Consider the following 25,272-nt stretch of genomic DNA (forward strand, 5'->3'; position numbering starts at 1 on the left):
GGCCGCCTCCGAGAGATAGTCAGACATGAGGGAAATATTTGTCATGGCCGACAGCAAGTCGTCCCGATGGACCCCGGAGTCAATATCTCTCTCCAGCTTAGAGATGTCTGACCGCAGTTTAGCGACCACCTCGCTAGCCGCAATGCCCACTGAGGCCTGTGCCGAGGAAGAGGCGTATACACGCCTCAGGGACCCCTCCGCCCTGCGATCCATCACATCTTGGAGGTTAGAGCCATCCTCCGCTGGTACCACCGTGCGCTTTGACAGTTTGGAGACGGCTATGTCAACCTTGGGCGGAGGGCCCCAGGAGCTGGATTGTGCCTCGGATAGGGGAAAAAGAGACCTAAAGCGTCTAGACGCAATGAATGGGCGTTCAGGGAACCGCCATTCAGCCTCCAGCCTTTTTACCAAGTCTGGGTCCGCCCTGAAGGCTCTGAGAGAGGTAGATGGAGCCTCCTCAGCCGCCTCCTCCAACTCCTTAGCCCGAACCACTCTTAGCAGTTTGGGCATCCTCTCCACCGAGAATACCGGCTTAGATGGGTCCAGGTTGTCCTCCGCCGAGGATACCTCGTCCAAGATCTGGAGACCCTCCATCGGTGGGAGAGAAGGAGGCGAATCCAGCCGTGGTCTCTTGGCCAATTGAGAGATAGAGAATTTCATCTCTTTCATCGACTCCTCGACGAATTCCCTTACCCAACCGACCATGTCACGGACAGAAGTGTCTTCTGAGGGGGGACCCCGACACCCGCGACAACATTGGTAAGCGTAGCCATCAGGTAAGGGGACTTCGCATTTGGCGCAGGCAAGGTGGCGACGCTTACTGGAAGCCTTCCTTTTAGGGTTATCCGCCACTGAAGAGGAGGATGACATCTAAGGAAAAACATATTACTCATTATTTCCCTTACCTTTGCAGCCTCTACCCTGAGGGCCCACCAGGGGGCATACATCACCTTTTGAAAGGAATTTCAGCACCTGTGGTGTCAGGAAATTTTCTTCTACTTTCTGGTTGCCCAGGGAGAGTAGGAACCTGCAAGCTAAGCAGACAGGCAACCTACTCTGGGCAGACCAGGAAGAAATAGGGAGAAACGGGGGCGGGGCGAACCTTAGCTCCGCCCCCTTCCAGTGCCTCGGCTAGAGCCAGGCTTGGGGGCACCATTTTATTGCTAGCCTAAGATGGCTAAGAGGATGGAGTGGAGGGGGACACTATCCCTTTAAATCCAGCACAAAAAGCGGGGTGGGAGCGCTGCTCAAGCGCTCCCAAAGTCCGGCCGAACGGGGACGACGGTCCGCGCATGCGCGAACCGGATTCCCGCGCATGCGCGGGAAGAGAGGAAGTCCGCGGAGCACCAGCAAATAGTGCCCGCGGCGAAACAAGGAACCGCATCTACAGTTCCCCCCGGCAGCCGGACGAATGGCGCCGCAGCGCCGAGAACAGATACGCTGCCTCACCATCCCCCCCCATCCGCTGCAGCACAGATGGGGCCGCGCCAGACCGGAGAAGGCAGGAGGCGCCGTCAGGGAGGCAAAGAAAGCCCCAAACCCCCGGTAAGACTCTGATAGCAGCAGCACAAGATGGGGGGAGGGGGGGGGGGCTAGAAAAGGGAGATTTCCTCCAAAAAAAGAGAAAATGTGTGGGAGAGGAGGAGACCTCTCCCTCCACCTGTCCTGGTAACAGGACAGAAAAAAACACAGGGAGGGGGAGGTCTCCTGGACCTTTTATGGGAGGGTAACTAGTTAGTTTATTAAAAGTTCCACCTGTCCTAACAGTACACAGGGGCAGGAATACCCCATCTTGTGCTGCTGTTTGGGCGTAGGGGGAATGGGGTTATTGTTAGTTTTAGAGTGGTGAAGAGGTTAATAGCTACTATTCTAGGGATTTAGGATAGAGGATGAGTTAATATGCATTTCTGTGGTGGCCTAGAGTAGTGGGAAGGGTCACACCATGACTCAGGTTGTCAACAGCCTGGTCCAAGCCATATGGAGATGCCACTGTGGGTAAGAGCCAAGATGGTGGCTATACGCTCCTATTCCTATCACAAAGATTTTGGTACCAAGTCCTCCTATAGGTCCTGGCACAGTGATAAATGGGTCACTCTGAGTGTCTGGTGGTGAAGATGTCCTCCTAGTCCACTACCTGCTGTGGGTCTCCTGACTGTTGGTGACTTGGGTTGTCCTGGATATGGGGTATGGATGAGAGTTTCAATATTTCAGTTGCACCTTTGATAGCCAGAGGCACAAAGTTTGGAGAAGGTCCAGCTAGGAGTAGGCCCAAGATGATGACCTCACTGATCATGGTGGCTTTTGGCTCCAAATCCTCTTGCAGCACAGTTATGAGGGGTCAACACATAGGTAATGGTGTTGGATCCCCCAGGGTGCTCCCTGCTACTGATGTTTTGGGATGCCCTTGATGTTCGGTGTGAATGATGGGCACAAGAGACAGGATGATGACTGGACCAGGCACAGAGCAAATTGAAGGCACAATTCACTTACAGCAACGGGTTCCTCAGGTATGGCCCTTTATACATGTGGACAGGTGTGGCTGTGTACCTTTTTACCAGGGCAATCCAGGGCAACCCTTGGTACCTAGTCCTCCTTTACAACCATTGTTGGGGAATTGCAGGTTCTTATATAAGGCTATCTCTATTCCGAGGTGAACAAGAAGTCACTCAATGGCTAAAGTAACAAAGTTATTAGCAGTGGTGCTTTTAGGGGACACTACATACCTATATACATGTAATGAGGCCCCTGGACACCGTACACAGCATACACTATATCCCTACAATCCCCCATCAGGTGCGAGGGCTCAGGTGTGACACATCATATGTATTGACCACTTTCAGGACAGAAGTTATAGTCCACTTGGGTTTTACTATGGCCAACTACCGAACTATCTATCTGTCCTTATTCTTTGGTCTTGCTACTCTGAACCACTCTGTACCAGGACTCCAGTGGTGTAAAGTTAGCAGAGCTCACCATGAAGCTCTATATACTCTACTAGCAGTTACCCGCGACTTTGTGTGCGGGTTGGCGGTGGCGTTGAACCGCTTATATGTGTTGTCCCCCCAGTTCCTTGCTCCCAGTTTGTTGTCCCCCATCTGTGTCTCCAGTTTCTTGTCCCCCCATCTCTGCCCCCAGTTTCTTGTCCCCCCCTTCATCTGCCCCCAGTTTCTTGTCCCTCCATCTCTGCCCCCAGTTTCTTGTCCCCCCATCTCTGCCCCCAGATTCATGTCCCCCCATCTCTGCCCCCAGATTCATGTCCCCCATCTCTGCCCCCAGATTCATGTCCCCCTCCTACATCGGCCCCAGTGTAGTAGCACTCACCTTGGCCACGCTCCCTCACCGCTGCTCTCTCCGCTCACATAGTTCTCGGGCTCCTGCCTGTGTGTGTCCAAGCGCCCGTCGTCATGTTGCTATGACGCTGGGCCGCACCCTGCTGCATATACGCCACACACAGGCAGCAGCCCGAGAACTATGTGCACTGAGCGAGCGGAGAGAGCGGCAGGAGAGCATGGCCAAGGTGAGTGCTACTACACGGGGGCCGATGTAGGAGGGGGACATGAAGCTGGGGAACGTGGTTGATCCCTGGGTACACCCCCGGGACACCCCCTCCCCGGGAAACCCCCTCCCCCCGGTGCACTGACCTGTATGTGGAATGTCGGGTGCAGCAGCCTCCTCCATCCGCGATGTGTGCAGGTGGCCTAGTATAGCTGCGGCTCCGAGATGATGTGGGCTACCGCCATCTTGTTCACTGTGTCCCTGCTCAATCGGCACACCCACCTTCAGCCCCCAACCTATGGTGCCGCAGCCCTGGCTCTATAGCCCGCCCACAGCCTGCCATGCACCAATAGGAGGTGCGTGGACAGACCAGCGCTGGCAGAATGCCAGCTTCTACAGCTGAGCCTGGAGGGGCCTTTGGAGGGTCACGGTGGCGATTTGGGGTGAGTGACCCACATTTTAAATAGCCTAATACCTTTTCCAGGCAAATATGTGTGTGTGTGTGTGTGTGTGTGAAATTTCCCCAAAATCCATTCAGCCGTTTGGTTGTGATTGAGGAACAAACATCCAAACATCCAAACACACAAACCCACAAAGATCCAAACTCACAAACTTTCATCTTTATAATATTAATAGGATACACTTTATCACTCCAGGTTCTCCAGAATTACAATAATAGTAGCTATGTATTCGGATGTATCCCAGTGTAATCCCACCCACCTAGACCAGCTCTGCATTGTAAACACTGGGAGTAACAGCGACTATACTTTACATTTCTCTTTTTCTATATTATAGCTATACCTCTGCCATGTATCATGGTCTTGCTCGTGACTTGACATAATAAATTAGCGCCTGGAAATGAAACGAGCCGAAGAGTCTCCAGCGTCATCTATAATCTAAATAATTACTCTCCCAGCTTTCCAAAGCATGGAATACTTAGGGAATTGTAGTTTCTCGTCTTCCCTCTATATAATACGGAGGCTTTCCGACAGGCAAAGGAACAGATCTGGAAAGAAGATGAGACAGAATGAGGTAAATCTTCCAGGTAGAGGGTTGGAGAGGAGCAGATAAGGACTAGGGACATGACTTAGTTGACCATCCTATAAGGTGAGAAGATATAGTAATTCACTTTTTCCTTCTCTCAGGCTGATCACTCACATCTACTGGTGTCTTTGGCATCTCCTCTTATCCTACCTCATTCTGGTGTCCTATGGAAGTGATATGGGATGTAGACTGAGCACGTCAAATCTCTCCGGAGCCATCGGTGGTGGAGATGTTCTGATCGGGGTCTTGCTACCTTTCCATATCGACAAGCTATTCCAGACATTCACATTTACAGAGTACCCTAAAGAAGGCGTGTGCTCCATGTAAGACCTTATTCTTAAGTACAAGGTATTCCTGGGAAACCTCTTTGGTTACCCCAAATTGGTTTTCTAGGTGAATGGTCCACTTAATAATATTGGCCATTATGCGTAGTTTATGATGGAACGGTGTGGCCTTTGGAAGACGTTTAAGTGTATTGGTTTCTCCAAAATGTCCTACCTTGGGTATGGGTCACCAGGTTTCTTTATATCGTGTCCATGACTTATGCGATTGTCTTCATTCTTCTGTTTATGGTCCTCTTCTTTTTTTTTTTCTTCTTCCAATCATCCAATATTGTATGTCTGGTATAAGATACGGGACCTCTACTGGGCAATATAGATTAAGTTCTGTTTGATTTCCCCCCTTATCGTTTAATGGTCTTCTAAGAAGTCTTCACCATCGGAAGGGGAAATCCACAGTCCACCATAATTGGTCTTACAAGGGCTTGTAGACATTATACTCGTATAGATGTTGCAGAGCCATAATGGCCATAGAAAAGTTAAGATAACCCTAATCGTCTATGTTAAATTACTAGAGAAAGATCTGGTATAATGTTTACCCAAAATCTCATATTGACTGATCTTTGTAACATAGTAACATCATAGATGAGGATGGTTGAAGACACAGGTCAAGTCCAACCTATAACTCATACTTAGGGGGAATGGGATGGATTCTAGATTGTGACCTTCCTACTATCCTCACATCATGTCTTATTATCTAGGTTTCTACTAGAAATGTTCCAGCAGTTCCAGGCCATGCGATTTGCCTTAGAGGAGATCAATGGACGTCTAGATCTTCTCCAGAACATCACATTGGGTTTTGCAGCCTTTGATTCCTGTGCTGTCTTGCGAAAGGAACTTGTGGGAACCTTGTGGATGTTAACAGGACGGAGCAAGCCAATAACAAATTACTGTTGCCTCGAAAATCCACCTTTGGCCGCAGTCCTTGGCCATGCCATGTCAACATCTTCAATTCTCATGGCTCACATATTGGGATTGTACAGGTATCCACAGGTAGGGTCCTATATGTTGGAGATGTCGATATGTTTAATAATTTAAATGGCCAACAAATAAAATTTAGTTGAAAATTTTTGGGTGCTTCTTTTCAGATAAGTCATTTTTCTACTAGCTCTTTACTCAGTGACCGCTGGCAATTTCCTTCCTTCTTCCGAACTGTACCCAGTGATACGTTTCAGTCACGGGGGTTGGCCCACCTGATGTTGCACTTTGACTGGAAATGGGTTGGCATGATTGCTTTGGGAAATGATTATGGATATGAAGGTACCAAGCTGGTTAAGGAGGAGATACTCAAAGCCGGAGCTTGTGTGGCCTTTACCCAGTTCATGGACGCCAATAACATGGCCAGAAGTGTCCCTGAAGTGACTAAAGTCATTAAGTCATCAACGGCAAGAGTTGTACTTGTTTTTGCCAATGACCTCTACGTTGCCATACTGGTGGATGAGATGATAAAGCAGAATGTTACTGGGAAGATTTTTATGGCCAGTGAAGCCTGGTCAACCTCACCAATTTTAGGAGCAGAAAAATACTCTATGTTGCTCTCGGGATCCATTGGTTTTGCCTTCCACAGCTCAACCATTCCCGGACTTAAAGAATTTCTGAATAGTATCCATCCTAATGATCCAGATAACTCGGAGAAAACTCTGAGGAAAATATTTTGGGAAAAAACTTTTGGATGCAAATTCTTCAATATGATGGATGGTTCGCAGTCACAGGCTAATGCAACCAAGATCTGTACAGGACTCGAAGACCTCACGAAAGTTCAGAACACGTACACAGATGTGTCCAGTTTAAGAGGTTCCTTGAGTATCTACACCTCGGTTCACGTCATAGCCAAATCTCTTCATGATATGAGAACCTGTATGGAAGGTAGAGGACCCTTCTACAATGGGAGCTGTGCAGATATAGACCACTTCAAGCCTTGGCAGGTGAGATTCATGAAGTTACTATGTCCACTATACACTGGGGAAGATTACTAAATTAAAGGAAACTAGATGACCATAAACAAAAAAAATCACCAATATGTCCAACTAGGACATGCTTGTCCAACTTGTCCAACTAGAACATGCTAGGATGAGCTTGAAAAGGGGCCGAGCTTAAGGGGACAATGTCCACCAGAATTGGCACCAGAATGCAAAGGACTACCTTAGTTTATTGCATTCAACATCCAACATTATATACCTACAAACCCCAGTTGATCTGGCATGGACCAATTTGTTAGAAAAAAAAAAACATTCTTGACCCCCTAATGGCTATCAATCAGATCCCCAGACCCAAATTCTTACATCTTTTGCTGAGGACCCACGTTGCAAAAACGCAGCTTTATTCTTTGCAGATTTTACTTGTTTTTTGCTTGGATTGAGCAGAATTTTTGGCTTTAGCTCAAAAAAAAAAACAAAAAAACAAAAAACACTGCAAAATCTGCAACATATAAAGCTGCGTTCCCACGTTGTGGGACCTCATACTAAAGGAATTTTCCAGGATCACTGGAAAACCTAGGAGGGACTGGGATGGGGTAAAATAAAAAGTAAAGTGATACCCACCCCCAGTCCTCTGGAAAATGTATCCTCCATTCTATCCGATAATGGAAATAGACAGAATTGTACAGGTTCCGGTGACAGATTGGGCAAATCACTGGCGCTCACCTGATGGGAACCAGTGACATCACTGGTGATCGACCAGTCGCCACTTCCAGCCCATCCAGTACCAGCCCCAGATGGAATGGGGGATATGGCACCAGGAGGCTCAGGAGAAGGTGACTTTCACTACTTTTTATTTTACCCCACTTCCGACCCCTCCTGGACCTTCCCCTTTAATACTAGTAATGTGAATATTTTGTTCATCAAGGAATGCTTTCTTAGGCCTCATTCACATGTCCCCATCGATGCTTTTCATGGACAACACCCCAACCTGCTCATTTGCTGATGTTATGCTGTTCATGGTTGACCAAATGAGAACCTATGGGCCTCAAAAAACATTAAACATGAATAAATCCATAGTGATAAACATGAAATACAGATTTGTGAAGAAGGCTTTACATGTATTCCCACATAAATAAAGAAATCTTTCTTCTCTAGACGCCATGTCCTTTGTAATCCAAGGGGAAGTCTTGTTGGCTTTAGATGCAGCTGCTTGACATTGAGTGCCAGCATTTAGTTTATCATTAAATTAAATCTTTCTCCATTGTAGACTCCAATGGTGATCCATTATAGGTATATATTGGACATATATTTGCCCCAAATGTATGTCTTTACTCTTCTTAGGACTGATCCATGTCGTCCATTTTTCTCACCTTACCTGTAAATAACCTATTTTACCAAAATTACCAAAATGTCTTTCTTAACTCTAGTTGAAGCACTACATCCAAAATGTAATGGTAAAACTCAACGATGGGAGAGACATTTTCTTTGACGAGAACGGGGATCTCCCGGCAGTCTACGACATTGTCAACTGGCAGCTGGGAGGTGACGGGACCATGAAAAAAGTCAAAGTTGGAAGCTATGATACAGCAGCCACAGATGGAAACATCTTCACCATTAATATAAGTGCTGTCAGATGGCCTCCTGGCATTGAGCAGGTACCTCATGGAAAACCTAAATGACTTATATAATAAGCTCGCTGTATCATGTTCAGTCTTTCCATCTTCATCATTTTATAGGTTCCAACATCTGTCTGTAGTGAGAGTTGTCCTCCAGGTTTCAGAAGGGTAGTGAGACGAGGAGAACCTGTCTGTTGTTTTCAGTGTGCTCCATGTCCTAATGGAGAAATCTCTAATAAGACGGGTGAGTAAGCTCTAAATCCACAATATACTGGTACGTCTTAGAGGTAACTATTCAAAATGGCGGACCTTTTGGAAATTTAGACCTCTTTAAAAATGTATCCCTTCCATTCCTTGCTGTCCCAGTGTAGGGCAGTGAACAGAGGTGAGAGGACTACAGGGAAGATTTTATTTGTTTGTCTGGGGTCTACATTAATGGGGATTTAGCCTGGGGTCTGTGTTAATGGGGATCTGGTTTGGGATTTGGGTTCAAAATTCTTTAGGGATATGGTATCTATTTAGGGTGCCCAGTTTTGTCTTTGTTTAGTGGGTCTGATCTTGGGTATGTACAGTATAATGGAGGAATCTGAACTGATTTTTTTAGGGGATCCGGGGGAGTCTTTATTTAGGGTTTTTATGGAACTTATCATTATAATGGGTTACTTTTAAGGCTAGACCATAAAAATCTAAAATGCAGACAGCCCCTTTTAAGTGATCTGGAATCACTTTATTCAGGGTTTCTGTGGATGATATTAACTTACTGGGATAATGTCTGTATTTGTTTAGATGGTCTGGTCTATAGTTTCTAAGGGGGCTCAGGCCTGAGGACTGACTTAAGGGATCTTTCGTCTTGGTTTTGTATTTCTTTATGGGATCTGGGATCTCTGATGGTTCTAGGGATTATATTTATTTAGGGGATCTGAATTTATTTAATTAGATTAGACTGACGTCTGTATTTGCTTAGAAGGTTAAGTCTGGGCTCGGTTTTTGTTAAGGGATCTGTATTTCTTTAGTGGATCTAGGGTTTATATTTAGAGGAACTGGGCCAAAGTTTGCACTTATTTAGGTGCTTGTGATCTATATTTATTTAGGACGCTCTGGGGTATTTTTTATTTCATATCATTTTATATAGTAGACCATATTTATTGCGTGAGAGCAGTGTGGGATCCATATTTCTCTAGGGGGGCTTCTGTCTTTGTTTAAAGGATCTGATTTGGTTCTCTATTTATTTTTATTTTTACTTGGATGGGTCATGTGCATTAATTGGACCACATTTTAGAGTCTCAAGTTGGCAAGTATGAATAAAGACCTTAAATTCCAAAAATTCTTTCCATTTCTTTCTCAGATTCTGACCATTGTTACAAATGTCCATGGAACTTGTGGCCCAATGCTCAAAAAACCAAGTGTGTGCCGAAGACTATTGAGTTCCTCTCTTATGCCGGACCACTGGGCTCCTCCTTGACTGCTGTCGCCATCTCCTCCTCAGTTATTACACTTTTTATCCTGTGCCTATTCTTTTACTACAGGACCACCCCAATCATTAGGGCAAATAACTACTCTCTTAGTTGTCTTCTACTTTTCTCTATATTTATTTGCTTTTTGTGTGCTTTAAATTTCATTGGTTACCCCGAAAATGTGAAATGTCTTCTGAGACAGGTGATATTTGGTATGGTATTTGCAATTTGTATTTCTTGTATTTTGGCCAAGACCATCATGGTTGTCTTCGCCTTTATGGCTACCAAGCCTGATAGCAAGTTACGGAGTTGGACAAGCCCTACTGTGTCCTACATGATAATCCTTGTGTGCTCACTTGTACAATTGTTGCTTTGCGTTGTTTGGTTGTCTCTTTCACCTCCATTTTCAGAATATAATGTAGACTCCCAGCCTGGTGTTATTATAGCTGAGTGTAATGAAGGCTCCTCCACTGCCTTCTGGTGTATGTTGGGGTATCTTAGTTTGCTGTCTTCCGTAAGTTTCATTGTAGCCTTTATGGCCAGGAGACTCCCTGACAGCTTCAACGAAGCCAAATTCATCACTTTTAGCATGTTGGCCTTCCTCAGTGTCTGGTTGTCCTTCATCCCAGCCACTCTTAGTGCAAAGGGTCAATACGTTATAGCCATGGAGATCTTTGCCATCTTATCCTCCACTTGGGCTCTTGTGTTCTGTATGTTCCTCCCTAAATGTTTCATTCTAGTATTCCGGCCCAGTATGAACTCAAAGGAATATCTGATGGGCAAGGACAAAACAGGAACCAAATGATTATAAACGTCCAAGCGTTTGCTGGGAGTTGTAAATTTACAACCTGTCCTTGAAGACCAGGATGGGGTCCAACAGCTGGGACCCCCATGGATCACCTGTTTGAAGCAGTAGTAAATTGAATAAATGTAGATTTCAGTATATGGGCCACCAGAGGATGCTCCTGAATCAAGTGGAGGCCTGTGCCACCTTGTCATGAATAAGTATACTACCTAAAACCCCGGTCTGGATACCCCCCCCCCTTACGAGGAAATTAGCGCTTCAATCACTTTAAGGGTAAATTAGGAAATAAAACACCCAAGAGTGAGGAGATGGAGATGAAGCCAAAATTTACAATTGCTAATTTAGACACCCAAGACCACCATCTTGGTTCTTCAGTTTGGACCAGCCAGGTTAATCGGTAAAGTATTTGGCCACCATCATACCAGCTTGGGCACTGTCCTTCCATTTCCATCAGTGGCACATCTTCAATGACAGATATGCCATATGTGCAACCTGTGCAGGGGACCTGTAGGTAAAAGGCCCACTGCCAACTCTAAATCTGCCTCCTACTGCCTATTACAATGTAACCTCTCCAAAAGACCACCTCTTTAAGAAGATGACCTACTTGACTAGACCAAACTTTTTGGTGATGGCGTTTCAGTTTTCCATATTAACCATCCTCTTTGAGAAGACCACCTCCATGGAAGACCACTTTTTAGTGCAATTTTGGGTTGTTTCAAAGAGGTGTCATTGTATCAGCATGTAGTGGACTGTAATGGACTAGATTGTTGGAGGGCTCTATGACGGGTCCCCTATACTGTTCTTGGAGTGGGGGCCCGGTTATTTATTTCTATCCCTTGAACATGTGGTCTATAATTCCCATCAGGTGATCAGGTACTGTATATGCAGTCTCCACCGTACTGTATATATAACCATATGTTGTCTAAGGCTGATGAAGGGCGGTGGAACTGTAACATCCATGGAAGTTAAATCACACTGTACATTGTGTAGATACTGAGTAATATCACCAATGATGAAATTATATACTGTATATAATGTGCTGTTCATATAAAAATCTATATACAAATAAAGTTTAGTCATTTCTGTCCTATTATGCATGGCCAATAAAATTCAAGCCTCACTTATGACTTGTTGGGTCTTATCTAATACACATTCCACCCATAGCCTTGCCTAGATACTGGTTTTCCAAGACTGTACTAGTCATGTCCTGTTCTTAGCTTAGGTCATCAATATATTTGTGGGAGTCCCGACCATAGACACCAATGCCGAATAGCTGAGCCAAGACAAAGCAGATTGCAATATAGGAGGTAGTGGACAGTTGAATGGTTGTCCATTAATTCTAATGGTTGACATCCAATTCTACATTTTGACTTTGGCCATTTTCCAGGGGACTCAGACGGTGGGCCCTCACTGATCTGATGAATGCTGGGTCAGCTTCAATAAAACAATGATCTCTTAGGAGATGATCCCCTTAAAGGGGGTCTGCCACCACCAAAATCACTTGGAGACCCAGTATATACCATTTTAATGGTGGTCACTGACATAGTGACTTCCCTTTCTTGCCCATGTTTGATGGGGCACGCATTTCAGACTATGGTCACCACAAATTGGGACTTGTCAGTCTTTGTGTTAGGAGGCAGCACTTGGTAGGTTGCTTCAGCCCTCGATCTACTCAGTACCTCAAATAATGGGTGAGTATGTTAAACCCTAAAATCAAGTAGTCTGCTCAAATGTTAACTTTAGGTAGGGTTATCTTCATCTGAACCTCATGGACTTCTTACATGGTCACTTGTTCTTAGCAGCAATATCATTGTGTAACTTGATCTGGTCACAACTATGGTCACAACTCTGCAATGTTGCGTATTCTCATGCTTTACCTTCATCATTCGTCATATAATAGTCCTTCACACGCAGCAAATAGTCTTCTGTCTTTTAGCATGGAGCTCCTCTTAACACATAGACTCTTCTGGCATGACCACATTTTGCCTCTCACAAGCAATTACACTTCTGATGTAGCCTGCTCCTCCAGACTACGACTACAACTGTGGAGGTGGAGCTTATGAAAATATGGGCGTTCCTGGAGCGTTTGGGGAGGTGGCTTATAATTTCCTATGAAGGAAGATTTATTGGGAGGTAATGAGAAGCAAAGTTCATATGAGAAGGAGGAAGTAGCCAACTTCTTTGTTGTCATGGGGCTCTCTTAGTGGTAGCCGAAATGGGACATCACTTCATTACTTCTTTATCCAGGCTTTCCCCAGCAGACATTCCTCCTCCCCAGCTTGGTATTACGTTCTGTTTCTCAGAAGATGTTCCATGTCAGGTCTGAACAATATAATGAAACACTTAGGTAGAAACATACAGATAGGTCTGGGGACAAAAATGGCCTGGGGGCTGTTCAGAAACAGCTAAGACAATTGATCAGAGAAGGGAAAGCCAACTACAGGCGGAAGATGGAACTACAGATGGGGGAGGGTAGAATCTCTGAGGTGTGGGACAGCCTTAAGGCAATTTCAGGACACAAGAAAAAAACAACAGGGCATCAGACAGTAGGGGACAGGAAGTGGCTTAACGAGCTTAATCTATTCTTCAATAGATTCGACTCCAAGCAAATGCTCCCTCCACCAGCATGTCAGCCAATCCCCCTCCCCTCACACACCAAGACCCAACCCCCACCGAACTGCGGTCAACTGCAATCTGAATATCTGATCCTGCAGGAGTCTCTAGTGTGTAAGGAAATGAAGAAGATTAGAGCAAACAAAGTGGGGGGACCTGATGGTATAAGCGCAAGAGTTCTTAAAATGTGCAGTGACCAGCTGTGTGGTATTATTACGCACATGTACAATATGAGTCTAAAGCTGGGAGTGGTACCTCAACTGTGGAAAACATCTTGCGTGGTACCAGTCCCAAAGAAACCCAACCCGATGGGCTACAATGACTACCGACCAGTAGCACTGACATCTCACCTGATGAAGGTCCTAGAGAGACTGGTCCTGACACACCTACACCCCCTAGTGAGCTCCGCTCTGGACCCCCTCCAGTTTGCCTATCGGCCGGGCATTGGGGTAGATGACGCCATCATCCACCTTCTTCATAGAGCTCTCTCTCACCTGGAGAAACCCGGGAACACTGTGAGAATAATGTTCTTTGATTTCTCCAGTGCATTCAACACCATTCAGCCAGGGCTACTGAGGGAGAAGCTGAACCTTGTTGGTGTGGACCATCACCTGTCCAACTGGATCCTAGACTACCTGACAACCCGCCCTCATTTTTTGAGAGCCCAGGACGGTGTGTCTGACACTGTGATCTGTAGTACGGGGGCACCACAAGGTACAGTTCTTGCCCCATTTCTCTTCACACTGTACACTGCTGACTTTAGGCACAACTCCTCCAGCTGTTACTTACAGAAGTACTCCGATGACTCTGCTATAGTTGGCCTTATCACTGATGGCGACGATAGGGAATACAAAGACTTAAACCGGGATTTTGTTGAATGGTGCCAGCAGAACCAGCTCAGGATTAATGCTGGGAAGACCAAGGAGATGGTGGTGGACTTTAGTAAACGGAGAGGTGCTCCGACCCCGGTGGAGATCCAAGGAACATGTATTGAGATAGTAAGGACCTATAAGTACCTGGGCGTGCTCCTCAACAATAAACTAGACTGGGCTGATCACCTGGAGGCGCTGCACAGAAAGGGCCACAGAAGACTCTACCTGCTCAGGAGGCTGAGGGCCTTCGGAGTCCGGGGGACACTTCTTAGGGCCTTCTTCAACTCTGTGGTTGCCTCAGCCATCTTTTTCGGTGTAGCCTGCTGGGGGAGCAGTATATCAACCAGGGACAGAAATAGACTTGACAGGCTGATCAGGAGGGCCAACTCTGTCCTGGGGGGCCCCTTGGACCCAGTACAGGTGGTGGGTGACAGAAGGACACTGTCCATGGTGACCTCCATGCGGGAGAACAAATCCCACCCCATGTATGGGACCCTGATGGGACTTGGCAGCACTGTAAGCGACCGTCTGCTTCACCCCAAGTGTGAGAAGGAGCTATCGCAGGTCCTTCCTTCCAACCGCGACCAGGCTGTATAATCTACATCAGACCAAGCGAAGACACTCCGCACAGAGAACTAATGATTATGACGATGACCATGAGGTCTTCCTCTTTTCTCTTCTGTTTTTCCTTAGTTGCTATGGCCTCCTAGTATATCTTCTCTTCTCAGCTGATGTGTGTCTACGTCTGTAATATATTACTCTGTATTATCCTGTATCTGTATTACTATGCTGCTGTAACATGCTGAAATTTCCCCAATGTGGGACTATTAAAGGATTATCTTATCTTATCTCTTATCTTATAACCAGGAGAGATGAGGAAACATAAAAAATAGCGGCTCCAGGCTTCAGGCCTACGTGTGTGACGTCCCTGATGTAATATGGGCCGAGCTTGCAACACAAGCCTGGCTCAAGTGACGTCCCGTACATCATTGAAGATGGCCGACATCTGCAGGGAGTGAACTGGAGCCAGAGAGGTAAGTAACAGTGTTTTTTATATTTGTATATTCCCTTGGGTCTCCGATTATTATACTTTATGGTATAAAAAGACCCCAGTGGGTCTTCATGGGTGGTCCGCAATGGGGCATAATATTGTGTGCAGCAGCCATTATGGGGCATAATACTGTGTGCAGGGGCCACTATGGGGCATAATACTGTCTGCAGGTGCCACTATAGGAAATAATACTGTGTACAGGGGCTACTATAAGAAATAATACTGTGTACAGGGGCCACTATGGGGGATAATACTGTCTGCAGGGGCCACTATGGGGGATAATACTGTGTACTGGGGCCACTATGGGGCATAATACTGTGTGCAGGGGCCACTATGGGGCATAATACTGTGTGCAGGGGGAACTATGGGGCATAATACTGTGTGCAGGGGCCACTGTGGGGATAATACTGTGTGCAGGGGCCACTATAGGAAATAATACTGTGTGCAGGGGCCACTATGGGGCATAATACTGTGTGCAGGGGCCACTATAGGAAATAATACTGTGTGCAGGGGCCATTATGGGGCATAATACTGTGTGCAGGGGCCACTATGGGGGATAATACTGTCTACTGGGGCCACTAAGGGACATAATACTGTGTGCAGTGGCCACTATGGAACATAATACTGTGTGCAGGGGCCACTATGGGACATAATACTGTGTGCAGTGGTCACTATGGGGCATAATACTGTGTGCAGTGGCCACTATGGGACATAATACTGTGTGCAGGGGCCACTATGGGGCATAATACTGTGTGCAGGGGCCACTATGGGGCATAATACTGTTTGCAGGGGCCACTATGGGGCATAATACTGTCTGCAGAGGCCACTATGGGGCATAATACTGTGTGCAGGGGGAACTATGGGGCATAATACTGTGTATGCAGGGGCCACTATGAGGCATAATACTGTGTGCAGGGGCCACTATGGGACATAATACTGTGTGCAGGAAGGTGTAGGGGGGGAAGGGGGGGAGTCAGTCAGGGTCTTCAGAGGTGGTCGGTCAGGAAGATGGGAAGGCCCATGTCAAAAATTTGCAACAGAGCCCCGCCATTCCTAGGTATGCCACTGCTTTCTCACAGGAAGTAAGTAAAAATAGTCCCCATTTAACCCTTTTTATTGTAGGCTAATACTGTATTTACTGCAAAATATTGTGCACCCTGCTAAGCCTCCTCAAGACTATGGCCCAGAATTGCTTTCCAGTAGATACCCCAACATATGACCCACACAAATTTTGCAATATTTTTAATTACATTTTTATTTTCACATTTTTCTTGGTGTTCAAGTCTGGTCGTAACAGTAAAATCAAGCATTTTGGTAGAAACATGCAAATGACAAGGGACCAACTGGAACATAAGATGGCAAAAACTTCCATGGCCACTGTATATTTTCCCCGTGAACTGAGAGCAGCCGGTACATAGGACACCCAGACACTAATAAAAGCCAACATGCTGAACGTTATATAGCTGGCCTCGTTGAAAGCATTGGGTAGTCTTCGAGCTACAAAAGCAACAAAGAAGCTGGTGAAAGCCAAGAGTCCAAGATATGCCAGCATGCACCAGAAAGCAAATGTAGATCCCTCATTGCACTCGACAATAATAAGACCGGGCAGGTCATGAACATTATCCTGTGGAAATGGAGGAGCTAGAGCTAGCCACGTTATGCACAACACACATTGGAGGAAGAAACTGGAAAAAATGAGACTATAAGAAAAACTTATCTTGGAGAACCTTCGAAGTCTACTACAAGGTCGAGTGGCTAAGAAAGCAAAAACCACCATAAGAGTTTTGGCCAAAATGCAAGAGATACAAAGAGAGAAGACAATTCCAAATGTAACCTGGCGTAGGAGACACGTCTTTAAGTTGGGGTAACCAATGAATAACAAAGCTGAGATGAAGCAGAAGAACAAACTTATCAGGAGAAGACTACTTAAAGAGATATTGTTGGCTTTGACCAGTGGAGTTGATTTATGTCGGATGAAGAGCTTTAAGATTGCAATTGGAACTATGGAAGAAGCAAGGCTGATAGCCATCAAGGATGAACCCAGGACGTCTTCATAAGCCAGGTACTCTATGGTCTTGTGAAGACATGTTGATCTTTCTGGATTTGGCCATTGATTCCATGGACATTGTTGGCAGTCGACTGAATCTAAAATGGGGTACAATAAACACAAGTTAAAGAAGAGCCATATACAAAGCTAACCTAACCTAACCCTTCCATGCAGTACTGAAGCCTGCTTAACTTTCCAAGATACTTATGAGTAAAATGTGCTACGTGAGATGTTGGTGTTCCATAAGTATGAAGACAATTGGTTATCAGTACAACTTGGGATACAGCACTTGCCTGTATGATTGGATATTTCTCCTGGAGGACAGGGAATGCATTGAAAGCAGCAGATGGGTTCCCTTTCTATGATTGCCTTTCGATAACCTGGAGGACAGCTCTGACTACAGGCAGAAGAAGGGGCCTGATGGAAAGCCAACACTGGTTATATGCTTGTTTCATAACCACTGATGATGTCATCTTCAATCACACAATCCCTGAATAGTCCTATCCCAAATCCACCCAACAATTTTAAATAATGCCACCAATCCCACCTGTTGGTCACCACTATTCCAATATATTGCACTTGTATTGATAGTAAACAGTCTCGAAGAGGTGGTGTCATAACTGCCAACTTTGACCTTCTTTATGGTTCCTTCTGGTCCCTGCTGCCAGTTCACAATGTCATAGACCGCTGGTGGATCTCCATGCTCATCGAAATAAAGCTCCTTGCCACTGCTGAGTGTCAACCGTACTCTCTTCATGTACTTCAGGAGCTGTGAAAGAAGACACGTCAATGAAAAGGTCTGCTTTAGATGATTCTGGTTTCCAACCAACAATAAACTGATCATAAACTGCTGGGGCCGAAAGCAGAAAGATGTAATCTGAATAATCTTGGAGGAGATGTTCAGTTTCTCTGTCGTGTCTCCTCACAAAAAATAAGCAGATGTACCAGAATTATAAAGAAACTCTGGAGTCTTTCAATTCTGGCCATCTTAGGAGGTCCCATGGTCCAGAATTGAAACCTACACCAGACAGGGACTTCAGAAGGTTCCACCTATAGCTTGGCCCCACCAAAGGAGCCTCTAGCACCCCGACTGCTTCATTTCTACAGTGATCTCGGGTGAATTCTTTAGCATCTTCTTAGTAGCACATCCATCTGATCATAATATTGAGAAGGTTATTGGGTATTGCTAAGGATTCCCTCCCCCAACTAGTGTGCGAATGCCCCCATTCTGCTTTACCTCCCATTGTTTGAAATTCCTTACGTTGGCACAGTTACCATTAGAAAATGGGTTACGTCTTTCCTTGCAGTGGCTTAGATCTTCCAAAGCTTTGGCTACCACGTGGACTGCATTGTAGACATTATATGTGGTCCTTAAACTGGAGACATCATTGTAGCTGTTTACAACACTATAAAGACTTTCATCTCCCGTGCATGGTTTGTCTCCATTTTCCATTGAACTGTTCGTATTGGAGTCAATGAAGAATTTACAGCTAAAGGTTTTCTCCCAAAGAAGTTTCAACCATTCCCCTCCTAGTGAACTATTTGGATGGACCTTATTAAGAAAAGTCTGAAATCCGAATATAATCCCACTATAGAGTGCAATACCTATAGTACCAGATAGAAGACCTGTGAACCTCTCCATAGTTAAGGTGGACGTAGACCAAGCTTCGCTGGCGATAAGGGTCTTGCCTGTGAGATTTTGTCGTAGCATCTCATCCAAAATGGGAACAAAGTCTACATCGTTGGCGAAGACAACCACGACTTTGGCTGTTGACTTCTTCATCACCGTCACTATGTATGGAGCATTGCGATCTGGTTTACTCCTATGAATTGTTTCAGTGAAGGCCACACAAGCTCCAGCCTTAGTTATTTCTCTCTTGACAAGTTGAATTCCATGTTCTCCATAATCATTGTCCACGGCCAACAAGCCAACCCAAGTCCAATTAAATTGTTGGACTAATTGGGCCAAGCCTAGAGATTGAAAGGTGTCACTGGGGATAGTCCTGAAGAAGGATGGGAACTTTGACCGGTCACTTAGGAGTGGGCTGGTGGAAAAATGGCTTATCTGTTAAGACAATTAAAAAACTTAAGAGAAAAGAGGAAGCCAATGAGGCAAGCAAGGCAGCTTAAAGACTTTTATGGGTCACATTACCCGACCATATACTTAGATTTAGCTTACAGCATATGCTCAATATATCTTTTTTGAAAACCTAAGATGAAGAACATGTTTCATAGACACCCAGATATTACTTACCTGGACATATCTATAGAGGCCTAAGATATGAGCCACTGCCATTGAATGTGTGGAAATCGAGTGACCGATCACAGAGCTGAGAGGAACATTATCTAAACACCTGTAATTTGGGATGACCCCACCACATCCTGTCAACACTTTCAAAGTCCCTTCTATGTCTTGATGGAGCATAGTGCAGGAATCATAGGCTTGGAAACCAATGGAAACGTTGGGAAGAATATCAACATTTTTATTGATCTCTTCCACTGCGAAAATCAGGGCTTGGAGATGTTGATAGCTCTCAAGATGGAACCTTCAGGGTAAAGAGGGAAAATTGTGTCCATTAGATATGGCTTTGGAGGCCAACTTCGCAGTACCTCCTTCAAGACTAGAAACTATGTGCTAGAATAGAGAGATGTTATTTAAGATTCCCATCTGGAAGATCTGAGCTATGTATGTTTTTCTTTGGTGGTCATTCGCTTGCGTGACTCCCATGTAATACAACATTTCCCCTTTAGTGGCCAGAAGACATGTGTGGCTTGGTGAGTTCCTTGTTAAAATTAGCTGTCTGAAAAAGATATTCCTCATGGCAATAAAAGCCTTGACTTCTCCACCGTTGCCAGCATGGCTGGTGTCTAACTACATATTCCATTTCCTTGTATAGCCCTAAGCTAAATCTAATAATATCCTAGGGGTCCATGCTCAGTAAATGGTTCCGAACCCCCTAAAAGTATATACGTCCAGAAGGTCTTTTCCTTATTACGCAAGGACGTACCTGTACGTCCTTGCATAAGTTTAATCACTCTCAGGCCTAGTGTCATGGGGAAAAGGCTACACCTATGTCAAAAGCTGGTGACCCCCATTGGCTAATTGATGGGTGCTGCTTTATCCCTAGAATTCAGTAGGGTGGCCCTTTCCATTGAAGTATATGGGTGTTACTGAAAGAACCGAGCAAGCATAAGGTGTATAAAATGGAATAAGCGTTAAATCTTAGTACAGAAGTCAACCCTGCTTCAAATATGATTTACAGTAGAGTAGAAGACATGAATTACATTGTACAGGTGGTCCTGGGTGGTCTCTCAGTAAAAGAAACATGGCGATAAATCTTATCTAAGTGAATAGGTAGCACAGTCCCAATTATTATGTCTCCTGGCTGAGATATCCCATCCAGGTCTGCTGCGTCCAGTCTACAGCTTTCATCCCTGGACCAAATCACTGGAATAAGATGGAGCAGGAGGAGGGTGAACAGAACTTTGGATATGTTGCTCATTTCGGGGATAAACCTGTAAAATAACAAGGATTACTATTACTATTTATAGTGAGTGATCCCTAAATAAACCTAAGCAAAGGGCAGAAGGGTAAGGGAAGGGCGGAGCAATGGTAATGGTGCAGAAGAAACATCACAATGTTTTCTGTAAAATCTAACAATAAGCTTTGCTTGTAATCAGGGTTAAGCCGATCTTGACTTTTCAGGATCGATTTTGAAATCCGATTTCTGATCATTTTTCATTCGAACCCGATCTCGATCCCAATTCCGATCCCAATGCAAGTCAATGGGATTTTTTTTACTAATCGGAGATCAAATTTTATAAACAATCCTATTCACTATGCAGCATGGAATCTAAGAATTGAACACTTTAATTGTTAGATCCACGCTGTGTAGTGATTTTTTTTTTAATCCTGTGCTACTTAGTCCCTCCTGGTGTCCACTTACCTGCAGAGATGGCTGGTCCGGTACCCGGTATTCTCGTTCTTCTTCACCTCGCTGCCCCCTGCCTCCCAGGTTAGGAGAGTGTGGGCGGGTACAGGATGGGGAGACGTGACGTTTCCCCTCCCAGTACCCGCCCACTCTTTCCTAAGCCAAGGCAGCGAGGCGAAGAAGAACAAGAACACCGAGCACTGGACCAGCCATCTCTGCAGGTAAGTAGCTACTAGAGATGTTAGCTAGTCTCTCATTAGAATGAATGGACGCAGCCGGCACACAGGGGTTTAAGGCTGTGCGCCGACTGCTTCCATTCATTCCTATGGAACCGCAGCGGAGCCTTCACACTGAGTATACACTCTGCTCAGAATGAGCAGAGCGTATACTCAGTGTGAAGGCTAACATTGTTAGCTTTTCCCAAATGCTTGGCCAGTAGCAAAGCATTGTGGGAAATAATCACCGATCTCGATCCCACCTAAAAAGATCGTGTTCGGAATTCCGAACACGATCGTGAAATTTTCTCGATCGCCGATCGGAATCCGATCTTTTCCGAACACCATTGCTCAACCCTACTTGTAATACCATGCCAAACCACTGGGTGCGCACTCTTGTGCAGAATCCTAAAACTCCAGGATTATGAATGTGCTCCACAAACAATGATACTATTACTCTTCTACTTTATCTGTACAAAAAGGCTTCTCTTGTACACTGATGTCATCAGCGACGCATGAGTTTGAAAGGGCCAGTTCTCTTTCTATCCTTGTCCAGGTATCTTGCTTTATAATTGGCCATTCCTAATCCTTACATTCCTACCTATGGCATGCCGTATGTCTATAGCTTCAACCATGGGGCAGGTATACTTGGTCTAACATTTAGACAGTGCAGTAATAATAATAATATAAGAAAAGTTATCTGTTGTTCTACTGTAGTAGGGTGTGCAACCTCCTGGCATGATAGAAGGTCATGGTCCTACTGTTGCAGATGGCCCACCATACATGGGAGTCAAATAGAGGTGTGGCATATGGAAAACCAAGGTTTTGGTGCACACTTGCTTGTTGGCACATAGAGATCAGACAGAGAAGGGGTCGAAAAGAGACCAGAGGAGAATTCTAGAACCAGGTGAGCAGAAGATGACAACTTGGTATCCATAACATGGACAGTGGACAGTATAGACCCAACAACATTTCAGAGAAACCCATGTGGTAACCCTTTTCCCTGTGTTTTTTCATGGCCTCATTTCCAAGATCTACTTTTATTTCTGAACATACAAATAAACCATTTGGAGCAACAAGGGAATCACCATTGCTCCAAAAAGCTTTGCCCCAACCTATTTCATCCCTCCCTTCATTGATTGACCAGGTTGAGGAGCTTCGCTGAAATCTTCCCTGGCCCGGCGCTATTACGTTCATAGTGAGTCTGACCCATATAACAGTGGGGTTGGGTTAATATAATATGGCTGGACATGTTGACCTGACGATTCCTTTTAACATAAAAAGTTCATTCATTGAGGACATTCTTAAGATCTCCTTAGTTGGATCATTCGTGATATAAAAGTAAACTGGTTGCCGATGGTCCACCAGACACTGGATCTGGACTGACCATATTATTGGCACACTATACAGAGAAGGACTTTCCACCGATGTCATATCATAATGGTGGGAAATGGAGAAAAGAAGAAAGCAACTTACCTGAAGTAATACAGAAAATGACTACGCTCAGGTCATTGACCTTCTCGTCCTCTGGATCATATTAGATATAAGAAGGCAAAGGGGCCTTGTAGGACTCATGGACATCACCAATTCCAGAATCAGCATCATATATTAAACATATCATATATTTCTGTACTTGTATATGATGAGGATATAATCCAGGTTCGGCAGTGGCAGAAGAAACAACAATACGGGAACGGAAAGTGACGAATAGATCCATATAGGTGGAGTCCCTTTAAAGCTCCTATTCGAAATTGACCTCTGTTACATCTCTATATTTGCAGGTGGTTGGTCGGGATGATGTATCAGTATATAAATGGTAATAAAATACATAATACGAAGCCAAAATATTTGTAACCGGTATATTACTGATGGTGCAGGACGCAGTTGTAGTCTGAGAGCGCAGTTACTCAGAGACAAGCAGAGGACATGGAGGAGGTCGATTCACCGTCAGTCTTATACCTACCATGTCACCGTCCTCCAGCTTTATAGCCAGGGCTAACATAAAGTGCCACCCCCTCCCCCATCTGCATATAGGACCATTATACACACATGTTGCACTGAAGCCCTGACATGAATCCCCTCGGTAGAGTTGGAGTGGTTTTGTCTCCAGAGGAAGTTTGTTAAAGAATTGATGAGACAAGTGAAATCTCTAAGAGTTATAACCAGATGTTCACCACATGTGACCAAGGAAAATGACAATTACGTGATTTTTTTTATTTTTTATATCATAGTTAGAGATGAGCGAACACTAAAATGTTCGAGGTTCGAAATTCGATTCGAACAGCCGCTCAATGTTCGTGTGTTCGAACGGGTTTCGAACCCCATTATAGTCTGTGGGGAACAGATACTCGTTAAGGGGGAAACCCAAATCCGTGTCTGGAGGGTCACCAAGTCCACTATGACACCCCAGGAAATGATGCCAACACCTCTGGAATGACACTGGGACAGCAGGGGAAGCATGTCTGGGGGCATCTAACACACCAAAGACCCTCTATTACCCCAACATCACAGCCTAACAACTACACACTTTACACACTCAATACCACCTCTCTGACAGTAGGAAAACACCTTGAAACATGTGTATTTGGCACTTGCAGTGAGGAGAGCTTGTCACCAGCAGTGAATTTGGCCCTTGTAGTAAGTTGAGGTTGGCACCAACATTTGTTTTGAAAATCAGGGTGGATTGAGCCTCTAACCAGCAGAGTTTGGGCAAATTCATGGTGGAGGGAGCCTCTAAACACCCCAGTTTGGGCAAATTCATGGTGGAGGGAGCCTCTAAAAACCCCAGTTTGGACCAATTCATGGTGGAGGGAGCCTCTAACCACCCCAGTTTGGACCAATTCATGGTGGAGGGAGCCTCTAAACAGCCAAGTTTGGACCAATTCATGGTGGAGGGAGCCTCTAAAAACCCCAGTTTGGACCAATTCATGGTGGAGGGAGCCTCTAAACAGCCCAGTTTGGGCAAATTCATGGTGGAGGGAGCCTCTAACCAGCCCAGTTTGGACCAATTAATGGTGGAGGGAGCCGCTAAACAGCCCAGTTTGGGCAAATTCATGGTGGAGGGAGCCTCTAAACAGCCCAGTTTGGACCAATTCATGGTGGAGGGAGCCTCTAAAAAACCCAGTTTGGACCAATTCATGGTGGAGGGAGCCTCTAAACAGCCCAGTTTGGGCAAATTCATGGTGGAGGGAGCCTCTAAACAGCCCAGTTTGGGCAAATTCATGGTGGAGGGAGCCTCTAACCAGCCCAGTTTGGACCAATTAATGGTGGAGGGAGCCTCTAAACAGCCAAGTTTTGGGAAATTCATGGTGGAGGGAGCCTCTAACCAGCCCAGTTTGGACCAATTCATGGTGGAGGGAGCCTCTAAACAGCCCAGTTTGGGCAAATTCATGGTGGAGGGAGCCTCTAAAAAACCCAGTTTGGACCAATTCATGGTGGAGGGAGCCTCTAACCAGCCCAGTTTGGACCAATTAATGGTGGAGGGAGCCTCTAAACAGCCAAGTTTGGACCAATTCATGGTGGAGGGAGCCTCTAAAAACCCCAGTTTGGACCAATTCATGGTGGAGGGAGCCTCTAACCAGCCCAGTTTGGGCAAATTCATGGTGGAGGGAGCCTCTAAACAGCCCAGTTTGGGCAAATTCATGGTGGAGGGAGCCTCTAACCAGCCCAGTTTGGACCAATTAATGGTGGAGGGAGCCGCTAAACAGCCCAGTTTGGACCAATTCATGGTGGAGGGAGCCTCTAAAAACCCCAGTTTGGACCAATTCATGGTGGAGGGAGCCTCTAAAAACCCCAGTTTGGACCAATTCATGGTGGAGGGAGCCTCTAACCAGCCCAGTTTGGGCAAATTCATGGTGGAGGGAGCCTCTAA

General features: G+C 45.5%; 3 protein-coding genes across 3 annotated transcripts in view; 2 read left to right on the forward strand and 1 right to left on the reverse strand.

Moving 5' to 3' along the window:
* The window catches only part of KDM6B (lysine demethylase 6B), a 456,451-nt gene that overhangs the window by 338,390 nt on the left and 92,789 nt on the right, over positions 1 to 25,272 (forward strand). The gene's annotated exons all lie outside the window — the stretch shown is intronic.
* LOC142202579 (extracellular calcium-sensing receptor-like) lies at positions 4,523 to 10,671 on the forward strand. The gene is made up of 8 exons (XM_075272768.1): positions 4,523 to 4,527; positions 4,641 to 4,862; positions 5,579 to 5,870; positions 5,966 to 6,802; positions 8,064 to 8,072; positions 8,224 to 8,451; positions 8,533 to 8,656; positions 9,758 to 10,671. Exons 1-8 carry the CDS (start codon positions 4,523 to 4,525, stop codon positions 10,669 to 10,671), a joined length of 2,631 nt encoding a protein of 876 aa, XP_075128869.1.
* On the reverse strand, positions 16,454 to 20,308 carry LOC142204399 (extracellular calcium-sensing receptor-like). The gene is made up of 6 exons (XM_075275711.1): positions 20,226 to 20,308; positions 19,647 to 19,800; positions 18,516 to 19,319; positions 17,802 to 18,023; positions 17,548 to 17,671; positions 16,454 to 17,352 (listed from the first exon to the last, which is right to left on the reverse strand). Exons 1-6 carry the CDS (start codon positions 20,306 to 20,308, stop codon positions 16,454 to 16,456), a joined length of 2,286 nt encoding a protein of 761 aa, XP_075131812.1.

The sequence above is a fragment of the Leptodactylus fuscus genome, chromosome 5, assembly GCF_031893055.1.
Source record: "Leptodactylus fuscus isolate aLepFus1 chromosome 5, aLepFus1.hap2, whole genome shotgun sequence".
Classification (NCBI taxonomy): Eukaryota; Metazoa; Chordata; class Amphibia; order Anura; family Leptodactylidae; genus Leptodactylus; species Leptodactylus fuscus.